A 25,156-nucleotide genomic window follows, 5' to 3' on the forward strand; every position below is an offset into this window, starting at 1 on the left:
TTTTGACTCCATCGCGTGATACTATATGGCCTAAGTAACGAACCGAAGTTTGAAAGAAACGGCACTTTTCAGGAGATAACTTTAAACCGTTCTCTCGCAAGCGGGACAGGACGTTCGTGAGACGGGTTTCATGCTCCTCTAGCGTTTTGGAAAAGACAATAATATCGTCTAAGAACACAAGCACCTCGCGCAGATTGATGTCCCCCATGCACTTTTCCATTAAACGCTGAAAAGTGCTGGGCGCGTTTGTGATCCCCTGTGGCATACGATTCCACTCCCAAAACCCAAGAGGGCACACGAACGCTGTCTTGTCTTTGTCACTCTCAGTCATCTCAATCTGGTAATAGCCGCTTTTCAGGTCCATTACTGAAAACCACTGAGATCCGCTCAAGGCTGAGAAAGATTCCTCAAGATTCGGTAATGCATACGCATCTTTGATCGTTTGCATATTCAATCGGCGGTAATCTACACATAATCTGACATCACCGTTCTTCTTTTTGACTATGACTATTGGAGATGAAAAAGGAGATTGTGATTCGCGAATGATCCCTGCTTCAAGGAGAGACTGCAGGTGACGCCTCACTGCGTCAAAATCCTGAGGATGAATAGGACGTGGCCGTTGCTTGAAAGGTGTCTCATCCTTGAGTTTGATTGAATGTTTCACTTTTGTTGCATGTCCGTAGTCGAGATCGTGATGAGAGAAAATGTCTGAAAATGTGTTTAACTTGTTTGTCATACGAGCTTTCCACTCCTCGGGAAGTGATTCTCCAAAGTCGAAGGTTAGGTTTGAACTTGGCTGCTTGTTTGTTTGGCTAGTGGGCTGTTGGTGGCTACTGCAACTAGCAGTGTTCTGAGTTGGAACAATCTCTTTAACAGCGCTAAGTTCACCGATGATACACCTAACAGGAAGGCAAATGTTTCGATCAGTTTCATTCCTTACCACTACAGGTATTTTGTATGGGGTGTCTCTTGGGACGTTAATGAGACAACATTCGACAAAAATTCCCCCAGGTAAGGATGACACTGTAGGTTGCTCAAGCAAAACACATTGTTCATTGTTTGCGTCGTCGATATTTGCATATCCTTCTAGCACTATCCTTTCACCAGCACAGATTACACTTGGCTCATTATTTCTCAAGTTAACGAGACCCAGTCTGCCATTTAAACTATGCTTGTGTCTGATTTGTAGAGTTCTCAGGACTTGGTGGTAGCCACAGTAAGCACTCTTTCGAAATGTATTGTCATCACAAAACTGTTCATACAGTGGATCGAGGGTGTTAGTTCCTATTAACAACGGAGTGAGACTGTTGGACCTAACATCTGGCACTACGAGGGCAAGTGTCTCTAATTCAGGCTGACTACCAATGAACTCTTTGGAAAACTGGAGTATGACTTTGACATACCCCAGGTAGGGCACTGACTGACCGTTAGCCCCTTCAATCTCTAGTAAGTCAGCTACTGGGTGAATGGTCTGATCTGAAAGGTAACGGTTGTAAAACGACAGTGACATAGTTGTTACCTGCGACCCGGTATCAAGTAGTGAATTGCACTCAAGCCCATTAACTTTAATGTTAGCGGTGCTCTTGCTACCAACTAGCCCTTTAGGTAAGGTTCCGGTTTTTGTCACTTTGTGCTCTTTTAACTTGACTTTCGATTTGGTTTTTGGTTCAATTATGGGACTTTCAGGTTGATTTGTTTCCATTTGTCCCTCAATAGAAACACTGTTCAGTTTAAATGTTTATCGAGGGTTGGATTGTCTTTTTCCCAAGCTCGTTGTTTCTCTTTTAGCAGAGTTCTTTTTGCAGACACTAATGTGGGGTTGGGAGGATCATCACAGTTTGTGGCAATATGTCCATCCTCGCCACAACTGAAACAGTACCATGGTTTTGGCTTTGATTTGACTGTTGTGGATGCGGCTCCTGAGGTAAGTTTTGATGTTGATGTCTTTTTGTAAACGGGTTTCTCTTTTCGTTTTTCCTTCTCCTTTTCCTTTTCCTTTGCAGGTTTGTTTGCAGGTGCTGTCTGTTGTTTAGGACTCGATAGGGCAGCAATTTGAGCTTGTAGCTCAACAATTTGCTTTTGAAGTTGTTTCATAGCTGGTGGTTCGGCAGAGAAAGACTGAGGTGAATCGTATGTGTCTCCCATATATGCCTCATGCACTTGCGCTGCGGCTTGAGTTTTTGGTTTTTGAAACCCCAGATGTTGCTTCATCCTGTTCGCTTTCGCTGTTTGTTTGTCCTCCTCTATGCGTAAAAGGAGTAAAAACTCTGGAAAAGTGGGTGGATTATTTTTGCGTTGCTCAAGCTGAAGGTTATTAATCAACACATTGTTCCAGCAGCCCCTACAGAACTGCTTTAAGAGCTGCTTGTCTGAATCTTGAGGCAAAATGGTTTTCATTTTCACAATTCTATTCAAAAGGGTCTGCAATCTCTGGAGATAGTTGGAAGGTTTCTCGCCTGAGTTCTGATTAACATTTAGAAACTGGGCGAAAAGTTCGTCCCCATCTTCCACCGTGGCATAAGCTGAGTCAAGCAGATCGAGGAAAGCTTTTGGATTTGCATGGTAACCAAGCGACTTGACAACCGAAGCGGCAGGGGGAAGCAAACTATCAACAATGCGTCTTACCAGCTGTGCACTGGAAACGGTAGGATCAGCTAAGTGACATTCAATGCTGTTCCTCCAAGTTTCATAATCGACTTCAAAGTTTGGGCAGGGGACTTTGCCGGAAAAAGGTCTAACTTTTGCTGGTGCGTGTATTTGCGAAGAGAGGTCTGAACTTTTGACAATGTGTTCGACCACTACACGCTGCACCTCAGGCGGAGTAAGTTGTTCAGCAGTTTGCAAGAAGGAAGATACTGGCAATTGAGTGGGCATAGCATTTGCCATAGGTCTGAAAGGAGGGCTAAGGGGGTCAAGAGGACGTTGCTCATCATTGACTGAGTCCATTTGAGTGGCATCAGGGGAAACGGGACCTGTGGCTGTTCCAGCAGGTGCCACAACTGTAACCTGAGGTCTGCCAGACCCACCTTGCTCTTTCAGTAATCCAGTGATTCGTGCTAACTCGTCATGTAGCAGGTTTTCAAAAGATTTTCCACTGAGTTTTGCAACATTTTGGAGGTCAGAAAGAAATGTTTTAGTAATATCGGTACCCTTTTCACTTGAGTATGAACTGGCTAAAGCTTCAACGTGGAAGACAACATCGTCATCTGTATCACTGGTTCTATCAAAGGGTAAATTTTTCTCAAGTGTCTCCACAGCAGCACCAGATGCATATTCTACAAGAGCTTTACCATAAAACTCAGAGGTTTTGTCTAAAACCTTCACAATTCTGTTAATAGATCCAAATTGCTTTAAATCTTCATAAATCTCTTCGTCTACATCGGTATTTGTCAAACCTGACACAATGACGGCATTGGGGACCTTAATACTTTCTTTTTCAATCACATCCATTTTCAGAAAAAGAACCAAAAGCAAAAATGTACATTTTTTTTTTTTTTTTTTACGAACAGAAACCTGGTTATTACTCACTCAAAGCTCCTGGCTGGCTCGCCAAGTTTTACCGTGTAACCCACTTCAGAGTATGTACACCCTAGGTTCGTAGGAGCTGAGAGTACAGTAATAACCAAGCAACACAGGTGTAACGTTTGACATGTGTAAACTTTTAATTCAACAAAATGTTTCAACACTTCACAACAATTTTTGTTCACAATACCTATGGGCCCAAAATAAATTTAGAATAAAATAAAATAAAATAAAATGTCCTTTCTTTGTTGAAAATGTTCCTTGGAAATTTTCCTTAGGAATTCCAAAGTTAAATCCAGAATTCAAGTCAGTTAGTCAAGGGAAATAGTCAAAGTCAAGGTAAATATTCGTCAGGGAAAATGTTGTTGGTGCCGGTTAGTTGAACTGACACAATCCTACCACAGGCTTCCGGAATGCTGTGGTGGAGATTCACGGCTCATTGGGAAGGCTCGCCATCTATGGATCAATGGTTCACCTGGTATAATTCAAGGACTGGAGCTTCTGGAATTTCTGCTCACCTCATCAAAAAAAAAGACCTGACCAAGAGAGGATTTTCAGTATGAGAAGCCAGGACAGATAAAAGCGATTTCTGGACGGCTCTCCAACTTCTTTTCTTCTCAGTTTATTTGAACTCGCGGGAGAAACCGAAGCAGTGCTCCATCTGATTTTAGCGATGTGAAGCTAACGGAAGTATTTTAGCGCGCTACTTCCGGTTTTCCCCAAAATAAAATATATTTTTCAAAATAAAACCCCCATTACTCATAAACATAAAGTATGGATAAATAATGATAATAATTACACACAATTAACTGCTTAACCCCTTTTTAGGCGGGTTACAATTATAAAGTACATTTTCTTAGTTTCTGTTTTTTTATATATTTTTTTTTATAAATAAATATTTCAATGGTGCTGTCATGAAATCATGACGAATTTATTCAGAAATAAATATTGAAGAACAGGTTAAGTAAAAATACAATTAATTTGCAATGTAGTGCATATATTTAGCAAAATGCTCTAGGTCATTTACCAGCTGGCTAATGAGTTTTGAATGGCTTACGTGACATTATTTTCATGCTGTTTTATTGACGTCTTTCAACATACCTTCTGATTTTCATTCATGTTTATTTATTTTCTACTTTGCTTGAACTGAGGCGTGATCTGTCATGCCATGAATTTAAAATCTGATCCTTTGTTTCATATCAGAATTGACAAAGCACAAAGCTTATTGCGATTTATTGGATGGGAGGGGAGGTACGATACAAATCTTTAATTCATCAGCTGAAAACAGCAGAGACTGAAATATTCTTGGGATTTAAGAATCAATATCGGTTCTTCAAAATGAGAATTGAATGATTATAATCGAGAAATACTTTTTTTTAACCCAGCCCTATTTTTTAACACTTTGTCTCTCTTCTAGTGGCTCCCTCCACTGTATCCCCCATAATACCCTGGAGGAGAGAGATGGAGATCTTAGTACTGGGGACAGTAAGCTGTGCATCTGTGGTCTTTCTCCTCCTGACTGTCATCATTTGCTACAAGGCCATCAAGAGGTAAGACTCAATAGTTTTAGATATTTTATGACAAATGTATTAATTTAGTTGATTTTACTTCTCAGAAACATGTAAAAAAAAAAAAAATTATTAGTCAAATGTGATAATTGGGTCAATATAAAACATTGACTTTCATAGTATGGACAATTACGTTTTTTAAAGCCTACAGGTAAACAAAGAAGATTCCATTAACGTTTTATCTGTGTCAGCTTCATGCTTCCTTAATGTAACAAGATAACAAGGCTGAGAAGATGATATCTTCTTATCTGAAACATGAATTGTGAATGTTGTTTTAGTTGAACTGACATGAAGCTGTCGTCTTCCTACATTAGGAAAAACAATTGACAATGATTTATTCACCTCTGTCATGGTTAAGGAATTTCCCTTGCTGTGATTTTGAGTTGCTCAATATTGCAATATGCGATATTAATTTATCAACATTTAAAAATATATACTTTTTTTTTACTATATCAATAAGTGTGTACGCACCAGCTTTCTCCCTCATTCGCTGTCCGTTTAGGCTTGTTTAATGCAAATCTACGGAGCCCCTGTACAAATCACAATTATACATGGAGTGTTAAGTAAAAACGAGCCAGTTTGCAGAAAAAATACATTCTTCACTTTTGTTATCATTATTTGCTTATTTAACATTAAATACACATGCATGAAGGGTAGATCAAGAAGGGCATAGCCTTATGAAAAAAGAAAACACATGAACATCGCAGTTGCTGCGGTTGCTTGCACTCCTCTGTGGTTGGTTTCTCAGGATGGCGGTATTACGATATTGCGGTTATCGCAACAACCCTAATGTGTTTTGCACTGATGGCGCAGTAGAAAGCATTGCGTGGTGTGTCAGACTTAAGCTGCTCTTTTGGTCTGGTACCAGTGACATGCTGTCAAGGGAAACCTGAGAGGCCTGTCAGATCAGCTGCAGACAGGGAAATGGCCTCAGACAGCCCAAATCACTCACACAGCAAAAAAGGAAAGAGGCTCCCAGACTCTCTTTGAAACACCCAGGGCAATACTACAATAACACATAGATTTCACAGATTTATTGTTATTTTGCATTGTGATGTATCATATCTCTTTTTCTTTTAGGTAATCATAAAAGCTGTCAGGTTGGTGTCACAGCATTTTTTACGGGAAAAAATGGACCTTTAATATATACCACTATATCACTTTCTGCAGTAGCTTCAACACTTTTTTGTCTATTTTTTTTCTGAGCTGTAGTGTTAACTCAAAACAATTTTGGCTACATCAAATTGTGAAAACCTGTCAATGTAATAAAATCTCATAAGATGTCAAGACTGGCCATAATGAGAAGTTAGACACAAGAGAGCCACTGAGCTATATCATGGATTTTTATTTGCAGTAGTACAGCATGTCATTGGAACTTTTGACCATTTATTATTAGGATTTATCGCGACAGGTGTTACAGCAGCTAGAGCTGCACGATTCTGGCTAAAATGAGAATCACAATTTTTTTGCTTGGAATTAAGATCACGATTCTCTCACGATTCTGAAAAGCTTTATTATTTTAAAGATCTACAAATCTTGAACATTACCATCACCAAACAAGATAGAAACAAAATAAGACATAATACTCTTGCATCAGTCAAATTTAAATAAATGCAGTAAACAAAAATAATGTAATATTTAAATAAATAAAAAATGACAATTAAACATTGACAACATTCAAAGGTATTATGCCAGGCTAGACCTATTACAGATTCTTAGCAAGAAACACTATCAACATTTTTGGGTATGGTGTTGCGCTGAATAGCGTTGCTTTTATAGACGTTTGTTTCGTCTGGCCGCTGGTACTTTGTGATTGAGCAGTTTTGTTTTTAACCATCTCATATTGTAGTTTAAGATAAGTTTTTAATTGAGATAAGTTTATAATAACTTTGCTTTTCATTTATTACTTAAAGCTCACTTGAAGTTTTTCGATAGCTACTTCATTAAAAACCACTAGCCTAACTGATAAAGTTCACACATTATTTAAAACAAGTGAACAGTCAGTAATAAAATAAGAACAAATACACAAATTACAAGTAGAGATGAATACTAAATAACAAAGTTTACAAAGTCTAACAGTATATTCTGTTATGATTCTGCCCTCGTGTCCTTGATTTTCTCTAGTCTTGAGGCAGGATCATGACAGACCCATGTTTTGTGTGCAAGCACATGGCCTTTTGTTTGGGCTGTGTGCTTGTGTTGTCTCGTCACTTAACCCCACCCCCTTGTTCTCCTCGTTAGTAATCATTGTTTTATTAGTATCACCTGTTGTCCTTATCATTTTCTCCCTTATTTAATCCCCTTGTGTTTGCTGTCTTGTGCTGGTTCATTTTGTAATCACCCCTGTGAGTATCCTGTTAAGAGTTTTGTCAAAGAGCTGTTTAGTCTTGTATCTGCTGTGAGTTTATAGTCTAGTTAACTGTCCAGTCTTAGTCTAGTGTTGTTAGTCTTTATTTTCCCTACCAGTGTTGTTTGCCCCCTCGTGGGTTTTGTTTTCCCTGTTTTTCCTGTCATTAATAAACCTTGTTAATTGCATACTGTCTGCGTTTGGGTTCATCACAGAGTCGTGACATATTCAGGTACAGAAATAATAATGAAGCCTAAATGTAAAATAACACTATTTATCACTGTATAAATTAAATAGTTTAATCTTTGGTAAAGCTGTATTTTATTTTTATTTATATCAATGACACAGAATATATATATATATATATATATATATATATATATATATATATATATATATATATATATATATATATATATATAATTAAGTGTCACTTTAAGACCGACTGCCCGGACCGAAACAAACTGACAAATATCCATTTCTTTCTCAGCTGTTCACATGACATAAATGAGAGAATACTTGTCGAGACGGTCATTTACACCGGTATTTTGACAATTTTGTGTTCGTGTTCAAGGGCAAGGAAACGCGAAAGAGGAATCAATTCTGCATTCGAGCGCTTTCTGACACGCGCCTCGTGTAATGATGGTTAAATTTAGCAGTTAATCCGCGAATCACATGTGTGCCGAACCGAATCTAGTGTGATCCGTTCCACCCCTAGCGCGTTATCTCGTTGAATATCATTGGCAGAATCGCAGAAATGCAGGATTAAGATCGTGTGGGGGGTTGAATCGAGATAGTGATCTTTTAACGATTAATCGTGCAGCTCTAACAGCAACCAAACATTCCTCCTCCTTATATTTCGCTGATTGTAAAATATACTAAGGATTAACAGCAATTTGCAAATTTCCAGAGTTGGCTCAGGTTTATAATAAATCGTTAGATGTTTCATCCTTGCTGACTGTTGGAGTTGATATCATCAGCATTGCTCAATGCTGCAAAAACACGTTGTAAATAGAAACCTTTGACGTTCTCAAGAGCACAAACCCCAAATCTCTTTTGCCAATATGCTATTATTATGGAGAAAACTGATCTTAGACCTGTAGTTATGGACAGATTTTGCCTCTAAATACAATCAGAAGCAGCAGCAGTCGACGGTCTGAGTGAGAAAATGCCATGCTAGTCTCAAGTCCGTGGCCAGGGGAAGGATAAAACCTTGCCCAGCCTTACACCCGCTCCACCTATGGGCACACTGCTGACACAGGGAACTAACACAAAATAGATTTCTTTATGTACATTACTGTATGCAGGAAATATTAAGCATGAACGTATATCTGGGATTATTAGCATAAATTGATTTGAATATACAATAAATATTACAATACACAAAAGGCTGATTGTTATATTTCACTAAATTGCATTCAAATCCAAGGTTTACCATGCATCACCTTGCTTGGAGTGACAGTGTAAATGCTTGGAAATAAAGCTTCATATCTTTAAATCCATATTCAGTACTTTATTTCTCTGAATAAGTTGTGAAGTGTGTATTATTTCCTATTTTGTTGTTGGCCAACATCCACTTCAGACTCTTGGAGATTTTGGAATCTGTTAAAGAGCCACAGGTCAGCTCAAATTCTATGGCTTTTTATTAGCATGACAGTTTGAATTAAGTGTATATGTGACCCTGGACCACAAAACCAGTCACAAGTAGCATTGGTATATTTGTGGCAATAGCCAACAATATATTATATGGGTCAAAATTATCGATTTTTCTTGTATGCCAAAAATCATTAGGATATTAAGTAAAGATCATGTTCCATGAAGATATTTTGTAAATTTCCAACGATAAATATACACTCTGAAAAAATAATTCTGTGGTTTAGTAAATATCACAGTAATATTTAACTTTATTAACTTAATAAAATCTCTGAATATCATTTACTTGATTGTTTGAGTTAAACATACCAAAATAATTGACTAAAAATCCAACAGTTAATTTTATCTAAAATTTGCTGTTATATTTATAGTTAAGTTTTTTTTTCACTAAAACAATTTAGTATTTGACTAACCAATTATTTATTTATAATACACTTAATATATTTGTGAAATTTCTATCAAAATATTTGAGAATGGAAACTGATCTGTTTCAAGAACCACAAATATTATGTAATTCAAATCAATATTATTAATGTATTTAACACACTCTTAAGAAATTGAGTAAGTTTACTCAATTAAAACAATGCACCCCTCCCCCACCCTCTGACGTGACGACAACTCATCGGTTGAGTGAGCGCGGGCCGCGGGCTGTCTGAACTCTCTCCAGTCTCCAGAACAGTTCTCTCTTCTCTTCTCAGCGACGCAGAACTGATGCATTTCCTCTGTGAAATTCAGGTGTGTGTATGTTTTATTTAGTTTTTTTATTTGATAAAATCATTACTTTGCTTTAAATCATTTTATGTAATGTAAAACAACATACTGGGATGCAATGTGAGTCACCTAAAGTAAAAGAGTGTCTGTCTTTTCGCTGATTGAAATGCCTGATGGCTTGCATAAAACACACAACTTTATTCCTAAAGATAATGAATATAACTAATTTGAATGATAAAATGTTCTCAGAACATTACACTGTTTGTTTATTGGCAGGTTATGGAGTCGCAGCATCTTTCGGATATGAGTGAAACGCAGGACAGCGGTCTGAAGTTCGAAGTTCACCTGTAGAAGTCCATCTCCGGCACAAGAACCAGCGCTGATCCGGTGGAAATTGGATAACAGACCGGTTGATTACACTTGAATTAGGCTACCTGAATGTTTAAATGCTTCATTTTTACTTCTCAAATGTTTGTTACATGAGTTTAAATGTAGGCAATATTGTATGTTAAAACAATGTAAAACATGCTGTATTGATGTAACGTTACTCATCGACAATAAAGGCCAGTGTCATGTATACCGGTGGTTGTATGGAATAGTATTTTACAAAGGTTTAGAGAAAATTTATATTAAAAGTAATAAAAATGTATATTACTCATAAATAAAAACAGTTAATGTTACTCATAAATATATATTTTTATTTTTATTTTTATTATTTCTTCTCAGTTTTATTTGTTAATGTACCAGATGCTGTTACTCAGATCTACTTCATTTTTTTACTTACATTTACTCAGTTCATACAGTGTATTGTAATTGATATCACTGCTTTAAAATTTAATCAAATTGTATAAGTGTAAAAATGTTTCACCCCCCAAAAAATTGAGTAAATCATTGTAAAACTTTTTAGAGTGCATAAAACATTTATTTTTGTGAGTGAATGCAGCACAATCGCAAACATAAATGGACAACTTTAAAGGCGATTTTCTCAATGTCTCGATTTTTTTGATAAATAGTTGTAGCTCGGCCAAATATTGTCCTATCCTAACAAATCCTACATCAATTGAAAGCTTATTTATTCAACTCTCAGGTGATATATAAATCTCAATTTCAAAAAATTGACCCATGTGACTGGTTTTGTGGTCCAGGGTCACATATATCTTTACTGCTTTGAAATACATGCTGTTAATGAAATCACTTGAATAATTTACAGTTGCTGTATGAATAAAATCAATATTGTAGAACACAATTACATAACAACAATAAATAAATGTACATGGCAAATTAAGTATGTGCATGCCTTACAAAGCATAAATCTGCAGATTTCAGAAGAATCATTTAAAAATTTGTACCGCTGATCTGATATCCGCTGCTATAATGAAGACTCAACTTTTAATAAGTAGGGGAAATTCCTGATTTGTTAGAATGTACAGGGAGACTTCAGATATAAAAACACTGACTTGCTAGGTAATGTTTTCATTCAATTCAGATGGTTTCCTGTTAATTAATAGGATAGAATGTGAGGAAATACTCTGGAATACCAATATGGTGCAGTGGCTTCACTTCTTATGATGTCATGAGCAATCCACCCATTTATAAGTTTAGAGGTTTTGACCCTTAACCACAACACTCTTTATTTGGTGGGTCAACACAGGAGGCAACCAACAGATATCATATATAAAACATCACAACTCATGTGAGTCTCATGCACGTGATAATCAGGTTATTCTCATGACTAAAAGGGAGAGAAATTACTGCATTAATTATTGACCATTTGGCATCCAGGGCCAGAACTGATTGCTTCACCCCAAAAAACAACAACAACCAGAATCCATGTGGTAACTATCGCTGGACTATATTTGGCCTGGTTCATGTCATCCTGAAGCTACTCTCATTAAATTGATACTATTCAGATTTTCAAGTGAAACTAAGTGGAGGTGGAATCCAAGCTGTTAATGTTAAAACATTCCAGTCTTCTGGAAATTAATCTTTTATTTATGAAAGCTGTGGAACATCCCCTCCTGGCTATTAAATGGGGACTTGTTATGAGCTCTCTGTTTTGGAATCATTTCACTTGGTAAATTCGTTTGTTACACATTGCCTCTTTTTTGCCTGAGAACTTGGTATAAGGAAGCCAACTCCCAAAGGAAAACCCAGCTGGCAGCTATTTCTCCGCTAATGAGCTTGCCCAGTCTGCCAAAATGAAGAGAGAGAGACATGTTTAATGCCTTCCTTTATATGCATGCGAACACATCATTTAGCTATGCCCAATGACCGATGCACCGCGAATGGTGCTTCTTCAAACACTCGGTAAAATGTCCCAGTGAAGGCTCGGATTATTACCCCAATCATTGCTTTATGGCTTCTGCATGCTGAAGACCGGTGCGGCTCACTTATTGTAATGAGTTTAATGGAATTAGAGGCACTGGAGGGGAAAGCTAAAGCAGTTTTGTTGAACAGTTGCTCAGTGCATATAGTGAAGAATAGATCTTAGAGGAGAGAAATGGGGTGCTTCGTGATTTTTTGACCGCTGTAAACGAATGATAAAGCATCCCGGTCATTGAACGTTAGTGCAATTATGATAACGAAGACTCTAAACAAATGGACTTTCAGAACCCTCAGTCTGGATAGGATGTGTAAACACAACTTCAAGCTGTCTTTTTTCTTCTCTTAGCTCTGCTGAACATGCAGCACTGTTAAATGCTGTCATGCATAGTTACAGTCACTACATCCTAAAATAACTTTTTGGGTGAACTTAAGTCACATTTGAAATGCTAATTAGACTCAGGCTTGGATTTAAAGTGCTCTAAGAGACACTGGGGCTAAGAAGGCTAAAATTGCCTTTTGTAATATTAACGTTCATAACAATAGTGCTGTGATAATGTGTAAAATGTATTTGCAAAATTATGTTCCATCAGCCTTTGTTTTTTTTATCCCCAGGGTAAAAATGTGCACATACACCATGGATGACTTTTCTTATTAATATTTAATATTTGAGTGTATTAGTTGAGAATGATAAACGTTTCTAGGCATTTCTAAATGTTGTACTATTGGGCAACTTCTGTTATGCAGTAACTTTTGAAAAAAAAAAAATCTTGTGTTGTAATTTCTATAAAAGAGTGTACAAGACTTTCATAAAAATGCTTTGGTTAAGCTCAGGCACTTACATTTTACAAGAAATTACAAGAAACTTAACCAGATTCCTAACAGGATGGATATAAAGACCTAAAATAATCGCTCTGTGAGGGATTGAGAGTTATTTTACATGAGGGTACCAGCTTGATGTTAATTTTGAAATATTTTTTTAACCATCTTGTGAAATTTTGATGATATACTGATTTCTGTAATTTTATTAAAAAGTATGGAACCTTTTTAAAGATAGACATTCCAACTAATACCACAAAACATTACAGATATTCTCATGATCACCAATTAACAATACTGGTGAAAACATGCTTAAATGTTTAAAACATCAACAAAATATTACCACGGTTCAATTTTTTTTTATACATTTGCCTGATTGTCATGTTAGAAGAGAAAAATGGAAACATCAGTTCAATCCAATGTTTTGTTTTTTATTATTAACTTCTACATTTGCTTAACCCATGTTACAAACACCCACCCACCACCCCCCTTTAAGCCACAATCATGACATACCTGAACTCAAACTCAAATCTTCTCTGCTCTCTTTGGAGTATTTGCACAGTTGTTGTATGTTTTGAAGGAATTACTATATTACTGTTGCATATTAAGCATGTATATCATAAAACAGAGACCGTATACTGAAGCTAAACCCCTAGACATTTCAAAAGATGTCAAATTTGTGAACTTTCGTAGCATTTGTGGACAGTTGTCTAGATAGTGATTGTAAACAAAAGGTAAAGAAAATTACGTGGGGTTTATGAACGGGGATCAGTCGCGCCAACAGATGAATTGTGATAAATTACTGATTAATATGATTAATAACATCTTGAAAAAAATGGTTACATATTATGTCCACTTTATTAAGATATGATGAGGACATTACCATGTACTGCATTTACAGTACATTATCCATTGAACCTACTGTCATGTGGCAACAATCTCAGCCCGCTCTGTTTATTTTCAGAGGAAATGAATACATTCTGATGCATATTCCAAAGAGCAAGGTTATAAAATATTTACCTCTACCTGTAATGTTTTGTGTAGCTCTTTGCCATGTGTGTACTACACGTCATGTATTATTGAGGGCCCAGTTCCACATTTGGAGGTGTGGATGTGGCTGTTTTTGGTACTGCAGCGATATTGTTGGGCATATTTTCAACAAGAAAGGACAAATTTGCACCACCGAGCATCCAACCATGTGTTCACCAAACAGGAAACCTTTGAGTGTATAATATTTTTTCTTTATATTTAAAGAAATGTTTTGTTTTTTTGCCTACCTTGCATCCAAACCTAAAAAAAAGGAAGTTGCACAGATTTCTTCTCATTTTTATTTTACATAATTTGTTGACATTTGACATTTAATTTTCATCTCATCACAGCATGTCTCTAATCAAACTTTAAATGCTTCCAAATCAAATAGGAAAGGCTGAATTGCTTAATCTGTCACTGCGGTATAAATAATCTACAGAATCTACTGTACACAGGAAGAGAATGGCTCTATAAGATATCACTTGTTTTTCTAACTTCCATCCAGATCAGCATTTATTTCAGTCCGAGAGACATTTTCGGCCCACGTTTTCCCACAGGATTTATTTGTCGACCTCAGAAGAGAGGTCACGTAAGATCCAGGCAACCGAACAGTGTACTGAAATGTCTGGGGAATGGCCACGAGGACCTCTCAGGTGCTGCTGTTCATCAGTGAGAAAAGGTGGTAAAGAGAGCAGAAACAGAGCGAGAGAGGGTGTGCGAGCGAGTACGCTCAGTGCTGATTCAGGGGAAAGATAAAAGAGTTTCAGCTTCCCGTCCTGGCACGTTACATAAGTGGTCCACAGAGAAACTGGGCGACTGTCAGGGCATCTGCACATGGTGCAGTAGAGCAACACGACTCGAGGGACATCCACACGACTGCTGGAGTTGCCATGAGCCTTTAGCAGGTTGGAGGGGGGACAGAAACAAGCTCTCAGTGGAAAATTACTGTTGAGCTGAAAAGGCATCAACAGTAATTGTATGCAGTAGACTTCCAGACAGAGTGTATGTGAATCAAGAAGACTTGCATGATGTGATCAATCCAAAGAGTCTTTTTTACCTGTCATATGCCTTTTTGCCTGGAGATTCTTGACTGTTCATTATCGAGTCTACATTTTCCATTTCCATCGAATTTTTCATCAGTTTTCTAGCGGTCAAGCGTCAAATAGACGAAGCCCAGTCCTTAAGTGACCTCGATATGCACCCAAGGATTATGTGACTGTTTTATTTCTCCCCGAGTGTTTATCTCTGAAAGACAGAGGGGAAGCAAGATCTTGTTTTCTTCCCATCTCCCTCTTCCCCACTCCACCCCTCAAAAATCAGATGAGGCAGAGTTTTTCCCATGTGTAAATCATGCAAAGCGAGAGGATGTCTTTATAGGAAAGCCCTGCAGCCTGGGGCATCTTGTGACAGATGGCCCCTGCAGAGCTACGGGATTGTCTCATCAGTCCTGCCCAAGAGACAGAGACTGTGTTTATCACAACAGATGAGCGCAAGCTACCTCTAAACATTTAATCAATCTTGAAAAGACTTGGTGGAATTTATTTGAAGGTATAGCTGTATTTGTTGCTCAAGGTTTGAAATACTATACAGGGCTCCAGACTAATTTAATGATAAGGGATTTTTAATCATAAAGGTAATTTAATCATAAAATTACCATTATTTTGCACTAATAAGTGCAGTAACTAATATTACATGTTTATTTTTTGGAAATGCACATTTGACAGTAAAGCACTGATCATGAGTTGAGATGTTTATAATAGAGAATTCTCTGCCGCAATTTGAACACTTTTCACTAGATCTTGCAGCAATGTTATTAATAATGCGCCTAATTCAAACGCTTTTCACTGGATCTCCCAGCCAGCGCTGTGTAGTAACTGTGTCATGTGATCGAGATCGAGTGGCGAGTAAACCTGACGTGAGCTCGCGTTACGCTGTCTGATATTGGTCCGAGCTGATAAACTGTCCATGTTGCGCAGCTCAAATGAGAAGTGTGGTTTCATTCCGCTTTCGTTTTGTTTGGCGTTTGATGTTTTTCATATGCAACAGAAATAGCAGCTCTGGGCAGTGTGGTGGTCACAACAGTGCAACGTTTAAAACAATGCAGTCGCACCGGCAAGAAAAAAGGTGGTTGCAGTCTGGAGCCCTTTACTAGATCCTTTCTAGAAGCTGAAGAGGATGAAACTAGGTCTATGTTCAATCCATCAACATAGCAAATAGCCTAATTATAATTTAAAGGGAATGTTCTCACAAAAAATTATACTCTGTCATTTACTCACCCTCTTGTTGTTCCAGAGTGTATGGCATTTTCTTCTTCTGCAGAAGATATTTTAAAGAATGTTTCAACTTTTTGCCAACTTTTTGCCTCTGGACTAGGGAGAACACACTTTTAGACAGAAATTTAAATTTTGGTGTTTTTGAACTATCCCTTTCAAATTGTTATAATACTATACATTGCCATTCAAAAGTTTTTTTATTGTTTGGAAAAGTCTCTTTTGCTCACCAAGGCTACATTTATTTAATCAAAAACACAGTAATATCATTAATTTAAAATATCTGTTTCCATATTGTAGTATGTTGAAAATTCAGCTTTAGTGTCAATGTCACATGATCCCTCAAATAATTCTAATATGCTGATTTTGTGCTCGAGTAAAATTTTTTATCAATGTTGAAACCAGTTGTGCCTCTTAATTATTTTTTTTTTTTTTTGCAGGGTTATTTGATGCATGTTGATAAGTTTGAAAGAACAGCATTTATTTGAAACAGAAATTACCATCACTTTTGATCCATTTAATGCCCCCCTTTGCTGAATAAAATAATTAATTTCTGACCCCAAACTTTTGAACAGTAGCGCACATCCAGGGGTCCATCGGTGGATGTTGTTGCATCATTGCTTTTTTGCATAAATCAAGTTGACAAAATTGTCAACTCCTGATGAAAATGAACACCCCTTAGATCATAATTAATAGGTTTACAGTCATTCTGTCTCTTTGATTTAAATTTCACAGAGACAGTTCACTATGTATGTACAATATAGCTCAGGCATGGCCTTGTCATATCGATAGAACACACAATTTATCACATTCAAGGGATGGATGTTGAAGCCGTAGCTCAGCTCCACACTCAAATGACATTTAATATGAGTCAGATGAAAAAAAATGCTCTTTATCTTATTCTGTCTGCAAAAGCAGCCTGCCTTCAACAAGTTGCTATCTCATATGTGTATTTCTCTGGAAGAAACAGGTCAATTTTAATGAGCTCAAGCTCTGTTTATGAAATTAGACTTGTCCTCTAGACAGACCCCAGAGATCTGCAGACAGTAGAGATGGGCTTTGTAAAGGTCAGGTTGTTTTCTTTCTCATGATCATTTTCATTTTTTTCCTGACCTAATCGTTGATGTGATGTGGAATCTCTCGTATTGGTATTTAGAATTTTTGTTCATTATTGTTCAAGTTTTTGGCGAGTTTACTGTTGAACTTACTAGCCGCACACTTTTAATGGGTTTTGGCATTGTTGGGTGTAATGCATTACCAAGTCATTATTTACTTTCATTTAATTACTTTTTCTTTGAAAAAGTAAAGTAAGGGATTACTCTTAAATTTACTGTAATTTAATTACAGTATACTTCTGATGAAATTGCATTAAATACTTTATACTCTATAGAACAATTCTATATAAAACAATAGTGAATTTAACATCAATATTTAACATCTAACATTAAAATGTACTGTATGTTTTTAATTTAACCTTTTCCCTTTAAATATTTTGGTCAGTTCAAGAATAATTTATGCCATTTTATATGATTTATTTGAAAGAATTAAAAGAGCAGTTTCATGTCTATCATTGTATTGTTAAACAAGGTTGATATGGGATAGTATATAGAAAGTAATAAGTAATGTAATACTTTTTAGAGAGATTTATTAGTACAATAATAAAATTACACAGTTGAAGATGTAATTAGTAGCTAGTAATTAATTAGTTTTAGTAATTTGGCCGACACTGGGTTTTTGAAGCGTTTTCATCTAATTCACATTTATTTTCTCCACAAAGTTCTAAGCCTTGAAACCCAGCCATCTCTGGTGGAAAATAAAAATTAAATTATATTTGTTTAACAACACTTTAATAAATGGGAGGATCTTTGAATACCATATGTACCGTATGTTAATAATTGTGACTTCAGATGCAATCATGCATGTCTTCCCATAGAACATTAAAAAATGTTTTATGTAAATACTTAGTATTTTGTCATTTACATTTTGTTCAAAAATTATTATTACTTTTTAAAGAAATTAATAAAAAAATTATCATTAAATTGATCAAAAGTGACAGTAAAGACAATATGTGTGACCTGGACCACAAAACCAGTCACTCAATTTGAAATTGAGATTTATGCATCATATGAAAGCTGAATAAATAAGCTTTCCATTGATGTATGGTTTGTTAGGATAGGACAATATTTGGCCGGGATACAACTATTTGAAAATCTGGAATCTGAGGGTGCCAAAAAATCAAAACATTGAGAAAATCACCTTTAAAGTTGTCCATTTATGTTTGCGATTGTGCTGCATTCACTCACAAAAATAAATGTTTTATATATTTACGGTAGGAAATTTACAAAATATCTTCATGGAACATGATCTTTACTTAATTACGAATTTACGAAAAATTTGACCCATGCAATGTATTGTTGGCTATTGCCACAAATATACCCGTGCTACTTGTGACTGCAGGTTTTGTGGTCCAGGGTCACATATTACAGAAGATTTCTGTTTCAAATAAATGCTGTTCTTTTGAACTGGCTAATTATACAGTTTCCACATATTAAGCAATACACAGTAGTGTATATCATAGTATTTATTGCATTGTTGTGCTGTGTTATTTCCTAGTTGATATAAATTTCAATAGTTTGTGAATTTGGTGAGATTCACATTGTCAACTTTAGTGTCGTTTCTATGGTAAAAGGCTTTAAAGTGGATTTCACTTAAACTAATTCGGATTTTCTAAAAAAGGAATCGGACTAATGGCTTCTATATAGGCACACGCTTGCACTTAACCTCTGAGTTATATTAGGGGTGTCTTGAAATATTTATTAGTATTGTTGAAAATCATTTTCACAATGGAGATTCTGACTGGCATCTTCACTTCTGGAAGCCAGCCGTTGAGCTGTCTTTCTAGAGGTGACGTGGTTGCTTGGCATCAGTGTACTCCATTAGCTTATTGAACATTGTTGATTGCTGCATTCATGTCTGCTTTTCGTACATCTGTTCCATCAATGCATCCTGACTTTGTGAATGCTGAAGCATATGCCCCAACTATTCTAAACCTTTACTTATATTCATGTTGGTATTTTACAAAATCTGTATCCCTAGCATCCATCTCTCGACATAACCAGCTTTTATCTCAGGCCCTCTCTACCAATAAGTCAATATGTAACATGATTTAACAAAATCTCAACAGATTGGATCTGCATGCTCTGCTGTTTGGGCAGCTCTGGGTTTTAATGCAGTTATGAAGGCAATTGGCTGCAGGCAGGTTGTATATTTCAAATTGTAATAAAGAATGGACAGGCCGGGTGCATACCACAGCTTTTTAAGTCTAGCAGCCATTACGGCTTGCGGGAAGTCATTTAAACTGCAGAATAACTCACTTTGATAACCTGTGCTGCTGTTTATCAACCCAGACTTTGTTAGTGTCTCAAGGAGGGTCCAAAAGTGCCACATGCACTTAGGCTTGCAGAAAAATAGAACAAATATAGTACACAGAAAACATTGTGATTCAAATTTATCCTGCTTTAGGTGGGGCATGATGAACCTTAATTTATTCCCTTGATCATAGATGGCACAAAATCTCATCTCAACACTTTTAAAATATAATAGTTAATGTAATTCATGGGGTTATTATTCAGTAATGGTGTATATTTCATACATCTTTGCTTTAAAAACTATAGGCTAATTATTCAATTTGAATTGTTGCTATCATGACATATCTTTGTTTAAAATTGGCAATTAAATAGGTAAATATTCAGATGCAAATGTTGAATAAGTTTAATAATTGTATAAGTTTCATGATTTCAATTAATTAGGCATGCTTTTTCATTACTAAAATATGTATGGTGTAAAACAGGTCTGGAGGCTATGACAACACCACGTATCCGTAACACGCCCGCTCCACGACACGAGTAGTCAGGGGTCCCTGAAAAGAATTATTGGGGAAACACTGCATGCCTGTATACTGTATAACTCAGAATACATTTCCATTTCAGATTAACCTCTTTTATTGGGATTTTGTTTTGTTTGACATCGGTTATTCAATTATTTAACAAAATTGTCAAAACAATTTTAAATAGAATAGTCGATTTAGTATATAACATTAATGACACTTTAAAATATATATACATGTTAGTAAAAACAAATGCTTAATATAATTCACATTTTGTGCTGTGACTACTTAGCAAATGCTTTCATTCCTCCTGCACATGCTAAACTTACGTCTAAATATGAAAGTAAATGCACATTGATCTTTAGGCCATCTTAACCCTACTATTTGCATTTTATATTCCTAGTTTTCCGTTTTGCCTGTTTGCCTTTGAGACATTGTATGTCATTAGACTTAGCTCAGGCCTCTACGACCGATCAATAGCATCCTCACTCTGAGCAAAATTAGTTGTTTGAAGTGTCCTCTTTTTGTTCTCTTTTCCAGGAAACCCCTCCGAAAAGAAGAGAATGGCACAAGCCGAGGGGAGTATGCCATGAGCTCACGCTGTAAACAGCAGGTAGTGGAAACCAATAACACTGGAGTATAGTGGCCATGTTACAGCAAGGCATGTACAGCTGAACATTCTGTTCGCTACAGCACCACCGTCTCTCTGTTTGGGTTTATGAGAAGGACGCAAGGTATATTATGAATTTAAGAACTGTAAACCGCATGGCTGCCCTTCTTGGGACATAGAACGATGTTTAAAGAAAAGACTGTATAGGCAAGTTATTAGCAGGCTTTGAGGAGACTTGGAAACTCCTAGCAATGTTGGCAGCTGCACGAGTATCACGAGACTCAACCTGATGACAATATACAACACCAACAAATAAAATAAACGCATGCACTTTCTGTTGAATGCAATGATGTTTTTAAATTCTTGTCTTCTTTTGTCTTTAACTCTGTCTCTGCAGTGTCCCTCATTGAACATTAAGGGTTCTCTCACCTCATGTAGATTGTGTAAATGTGTTGAATGGATAAATTACGCATTGGCCCCATTGTTTTAATAGAGTCTGTTAGAGCGTCCAAATGGATTGGTTCATCCTGCACTTGTGTACCAAATATACAATAGAGAACAAGAAAACATCCAGAAATTTGTTGCGGTTTGTGTTACTATGCAATTGGAAAGGATAGAGTTTTTGAGGTGCATGCTGATAATACAAAAACACAATGCTAGCGTTAGCATTGCTATTAGTTAGCTGATTGAAGTTTGATCATTCTATAGATATGTATACATTTTAAACAAGCTAAATATGGCTGATGTAGCCTACATGTGAAAAATATCAATCATGTTTCATGTAATGGCTGATAAATAGCTGATATTAAAATCTATACTTTTTTTTTGGTCTAATTATAAAGATAAAAGACACCAAAAACTGAAATGTATAGTTTTTGTGAATGTCCAAGCAATGTCTGGCTGCTTAGACAACATTATGTACAGTATGAACTATGGATTAACTATTAATTTTGAGATGAATAATTGTTTGAGTAGTTGAGATTTTAAAAGTCATAACATGTGACCTCTCTAACTTTTTTAATAATATAGAAGTTTGGCTTTCTGTGTTATATATTTATGTAATGGACACAATATGATGGATGTCCAGAATCAGTTTACCTTTCAGTAGCCGCACATTCCCGTTCTCAAATATTTAACATTTGTATATGAAAGTGGTCCATAATTTTGCACCAATTCGATAATATTGCAAATGGGAAGCAAGAAATAAAATGGTAAAATGAAATTAAACACTTTTTAATAAATGTTAAATTTCAACTTTATGTTTTTTTCTAGAACTTTTCTAGAACTTAAAGCAATGAGGAATATATACATTTTTACATTAGTCATTTCCTCTAACAGAAATCAGTGAGGTTAATATAACAGAAAACAGTGCTCTAGTGTAACTGGATTTGATAATCATGTCATCATTTGTGGCCTGTTGTCCATCTCGAGTCTTGGGAATGCTTGCAAATCATTCTAGATTCACATCAAGTCCCTTCTTGACCCCTCTGGCAACTCTTAAAATCTAGGATGGTACTTATCATACTTTTACTAAGATGGTTTATAGCTATTTTTGAAGTGGTTAATACTGTGATTTCACGTGGGTTAGTGAATGCTTCAAAGATGTATCAAGGTGATTCATCAAACAAGCTTAACCCTAAATTTAGCTTGTAATGTCACTCTCAATCAAACCCTCTCTATTGTTTAGTTTATTTTTATTAGAACTGTATATCCAGTGTATCTAAATATCTGTTTTATAGACAGGAGCTTGTTGTATTTAGAAAACAGTGATGCAATGTTCATGCATACGGTAACACTGAACTACGAATCATAATATAAAACCATATACAACTGAGCAATGATGTTTACATAAAATACAAGCGTATGTAAACAAACATCCCTCTTCATATGCTGTAAAACATTCTCACACTCTACTGTACAGTCATTCACCCGTTCAACAAGATATACGTACTGAAGATATATGTGTATTATACTGTACAAAGATACTCAGAATTGTATTGCATGAATGTACATATCAATATTTGCCTTCTTGACAGTCTATCGTGTGTACAGAGTAAGAGAACATGTTTATAGGGATAAGTATAAATCGATGTGTCGTCAGAACAGAATAAGTGTTATTGTTTGTCTGGAACAAGCCATTAATGTATATTTGAGTAATCAGAGGTTGTTGCACAATGTATGCATCACATACCAAAATGTAAAACAATTATATATTGTGCATTGAACTAATTTAATTGCAACTTGCTGACTTTTTTTAGTTTTAAATAAAATTGTACTACTGAATTGTATCTTGTGCTTATTTGTCTGCAAAAATAATTTGGTCTGTCATAATTTAAACTGGAAGAATAATTCCATTGTACATGTGCATCTTTCCAGTCTGAAAATAGCAGATTGGCTATAATATGTAAACAGTGTATGCTTATAAATATCTGATTTCATTACACTGTTGATGCCTGATATCTGTCAACCTTGGAACGCTTTGTGGTTTTATGTTGTGGATAATTATATTCCATTAATTGCTATCTGAGATATAATTATCTCTATATAATTATTGTCCTAAAAATATCCTATACCTAGCAACAACAAGGCCTTGTTGGACTCTTTATAAAGGAGAGATTTCTCTCACGCGCATATAAAACGTTTTCTATTTTAGTTCTTTTATGACAAAAAAATTATTTTAATATAATATTTGCGTGTATAATATTTGTTTTTCATTTTATTCAAGTTAAAGTTCAACCCAAGACAGTTAGTAAAACCTCCCTGTCAGGCAAGGGTGAATCCGTTGATGGAGTTAAATGAGAGAAACCGTGGGGAGAAAATGTCGTCGGCTCACCTCTGTCTGCCGACACACCTTGCTTGACAGGTAGTTTAGAAAAGTGGAATATCAAGATGTCTTTCCAATAAGAACCACAGTGTAAAGATATTTTCTCTGCTGCCAGATAAATTACCCCAGTGTGGCTAAGGATGATAAATTGCTTGGAGAACCCGAAGGCCGAGTCTGCTTTCTGTCAGTCAGTTTCACGTGAAAAAGCTGATGCTTTACAATGTTTACACTGTCAATTAGTCAGGCACCAGTGCGGCTTCTAGTCAGTCAAAGTTATTTGTCAGCGGCTTCATATTATTCAGACCCAATGCTCTCATTGTACATCACAGGTCTCTGAAATGTATGTAAAACACTGAAACTCAGAAATAAATAGTTAAGATATTGTTCAGGTTATAAGCCATACTACTACTATATACACTACTGTTCAAAAGTTGAGTAACTAAATTGCTCAAAAGTGACAGTAAAAACATTTACAATGTTAGAGAAGATTTCTATTTCAAATAAATGTTTTTTTTTTTGTTTTTTTTTTACTTTCTATTAATCCTGAAAAAAGTAGCATGATTTTTAATTAAAATAGAAAACTGTTATTTTAATTTTAATTATTCAAATATCTTGATTTTAATAATATTTCACAATATTACTATAATAATTTATGCTTTTTTGATCAAATACATCCAGCCTTGGTGAGCATAAAAGACTTGCATTAAAAAAAAAAAAAATAATCTTAAATGAATAACAATAAATAGCCTAAATAACTCATAAATAAATACAAATATTTATGAAAATGCCTTAACAACGATACCTTATATTATTCTACATATATTATAATAATTATTTATTAAATAAATAAGTGTTTCAGTGCAGGCATTCGTGAATTCATCAACAAGTTTTCATGTGCATGGCTCCTTTTCCTCCAGGCAGTCGTGCATTTGCCGCTGGCAGAATGAGGAGTTGATTCTCTCACCTTTCAAAGCTTCCTCATAATCGCCCTTTATAATAGGTGACCCAGTATTAATGCAGTGCTGATCTCAAGCCGTTCCTTGAGATTGAGAGGACATATAACATAGCACAAACCCATGAATAACCACAAATACCAAAATCTTGTCACACGAACATATACACAACTATCTAGGTGCAGTACATGTTAATAAGGGAGGCATCTCTAAATGAGAGAAGCTAGGAGAGCTGTTCTCTAACTTCTCCATCAGACGTGCCATTTGAAGATAATGCAATGAGACGGCTGGGGCCATTTGGAGCACTGATGCGTCTCTTCTCCACCGAGACTTGACTTACACGGGAACAAAGCCAACCCGACAGCCTGTAAATCGCTCTACTCAGCTCCTGCTCATGGGAAGAGAGAGAGAGATAGAGAGAAAGGGGTCCACTTTTAGACGATGACACAAATCTATAGATATATGACTTCATCATGACAGCCCTGTAATCGATGATTCCACCGAGAAATCATATGAAAATGATAGATTAAATTAAACTTTGCTCAGTGTGCATGCACAACATTTGTAATAAGTAAACAGAACACTAAAGAAGCTTTGCTTTTCTGTCCGTGTCATTGTAGAGAGAGCACTGACTGCGCATAT

General features: G+C 36.1%; 1 protein-coding gene across 2 annotated transcripts in view; it reads left to right on the forward strand.

Annotated features, from left to right (window-relative positions):
• prima1 (proline rich membrane anchor 1) overlaps nucleotides 1-23,020 on the forward strand; it is a 54,497-nt gene extending 31,477 nt beyond the window's left edge. For both annotated transcript variants that reach the window (XM_082148378.1, XM_082148379.1), the window contains exons 3-4: nucleotides 4,940-5,072; nucleotides 20,668-23,020. In XM_082148378.1, the coding sequence (XP_082004504.1) occupies nucleotides 4,940-5,072; nucleotides 20,668-20,770 (236 nt within the window). In that variant the 3' untranslated portion in view covers nucleotides 20,771-23,020. The remainder of the gene's footprint in view (nucleotides 1-4,939; nucleotides 5,073-20,667) is intronic.
• Nucleotides 23,021-25,156: the final 2,136 nt, after the last annotated feature.

The sequence above is a fragment of the Leuciscus leuciscus genome, assembly GCF_965113295.1.
Source record: "Leuciscus leuciscus genome assembly, chromosome: 19".
In the NCBI taxonomy this organism is placed as follows: Eukaryota; Metazoa; Chordata; class Actinopteri; order Cypriniformes; family Leuciscidae; genus Leuciscus; species Leuciscus leuciscus.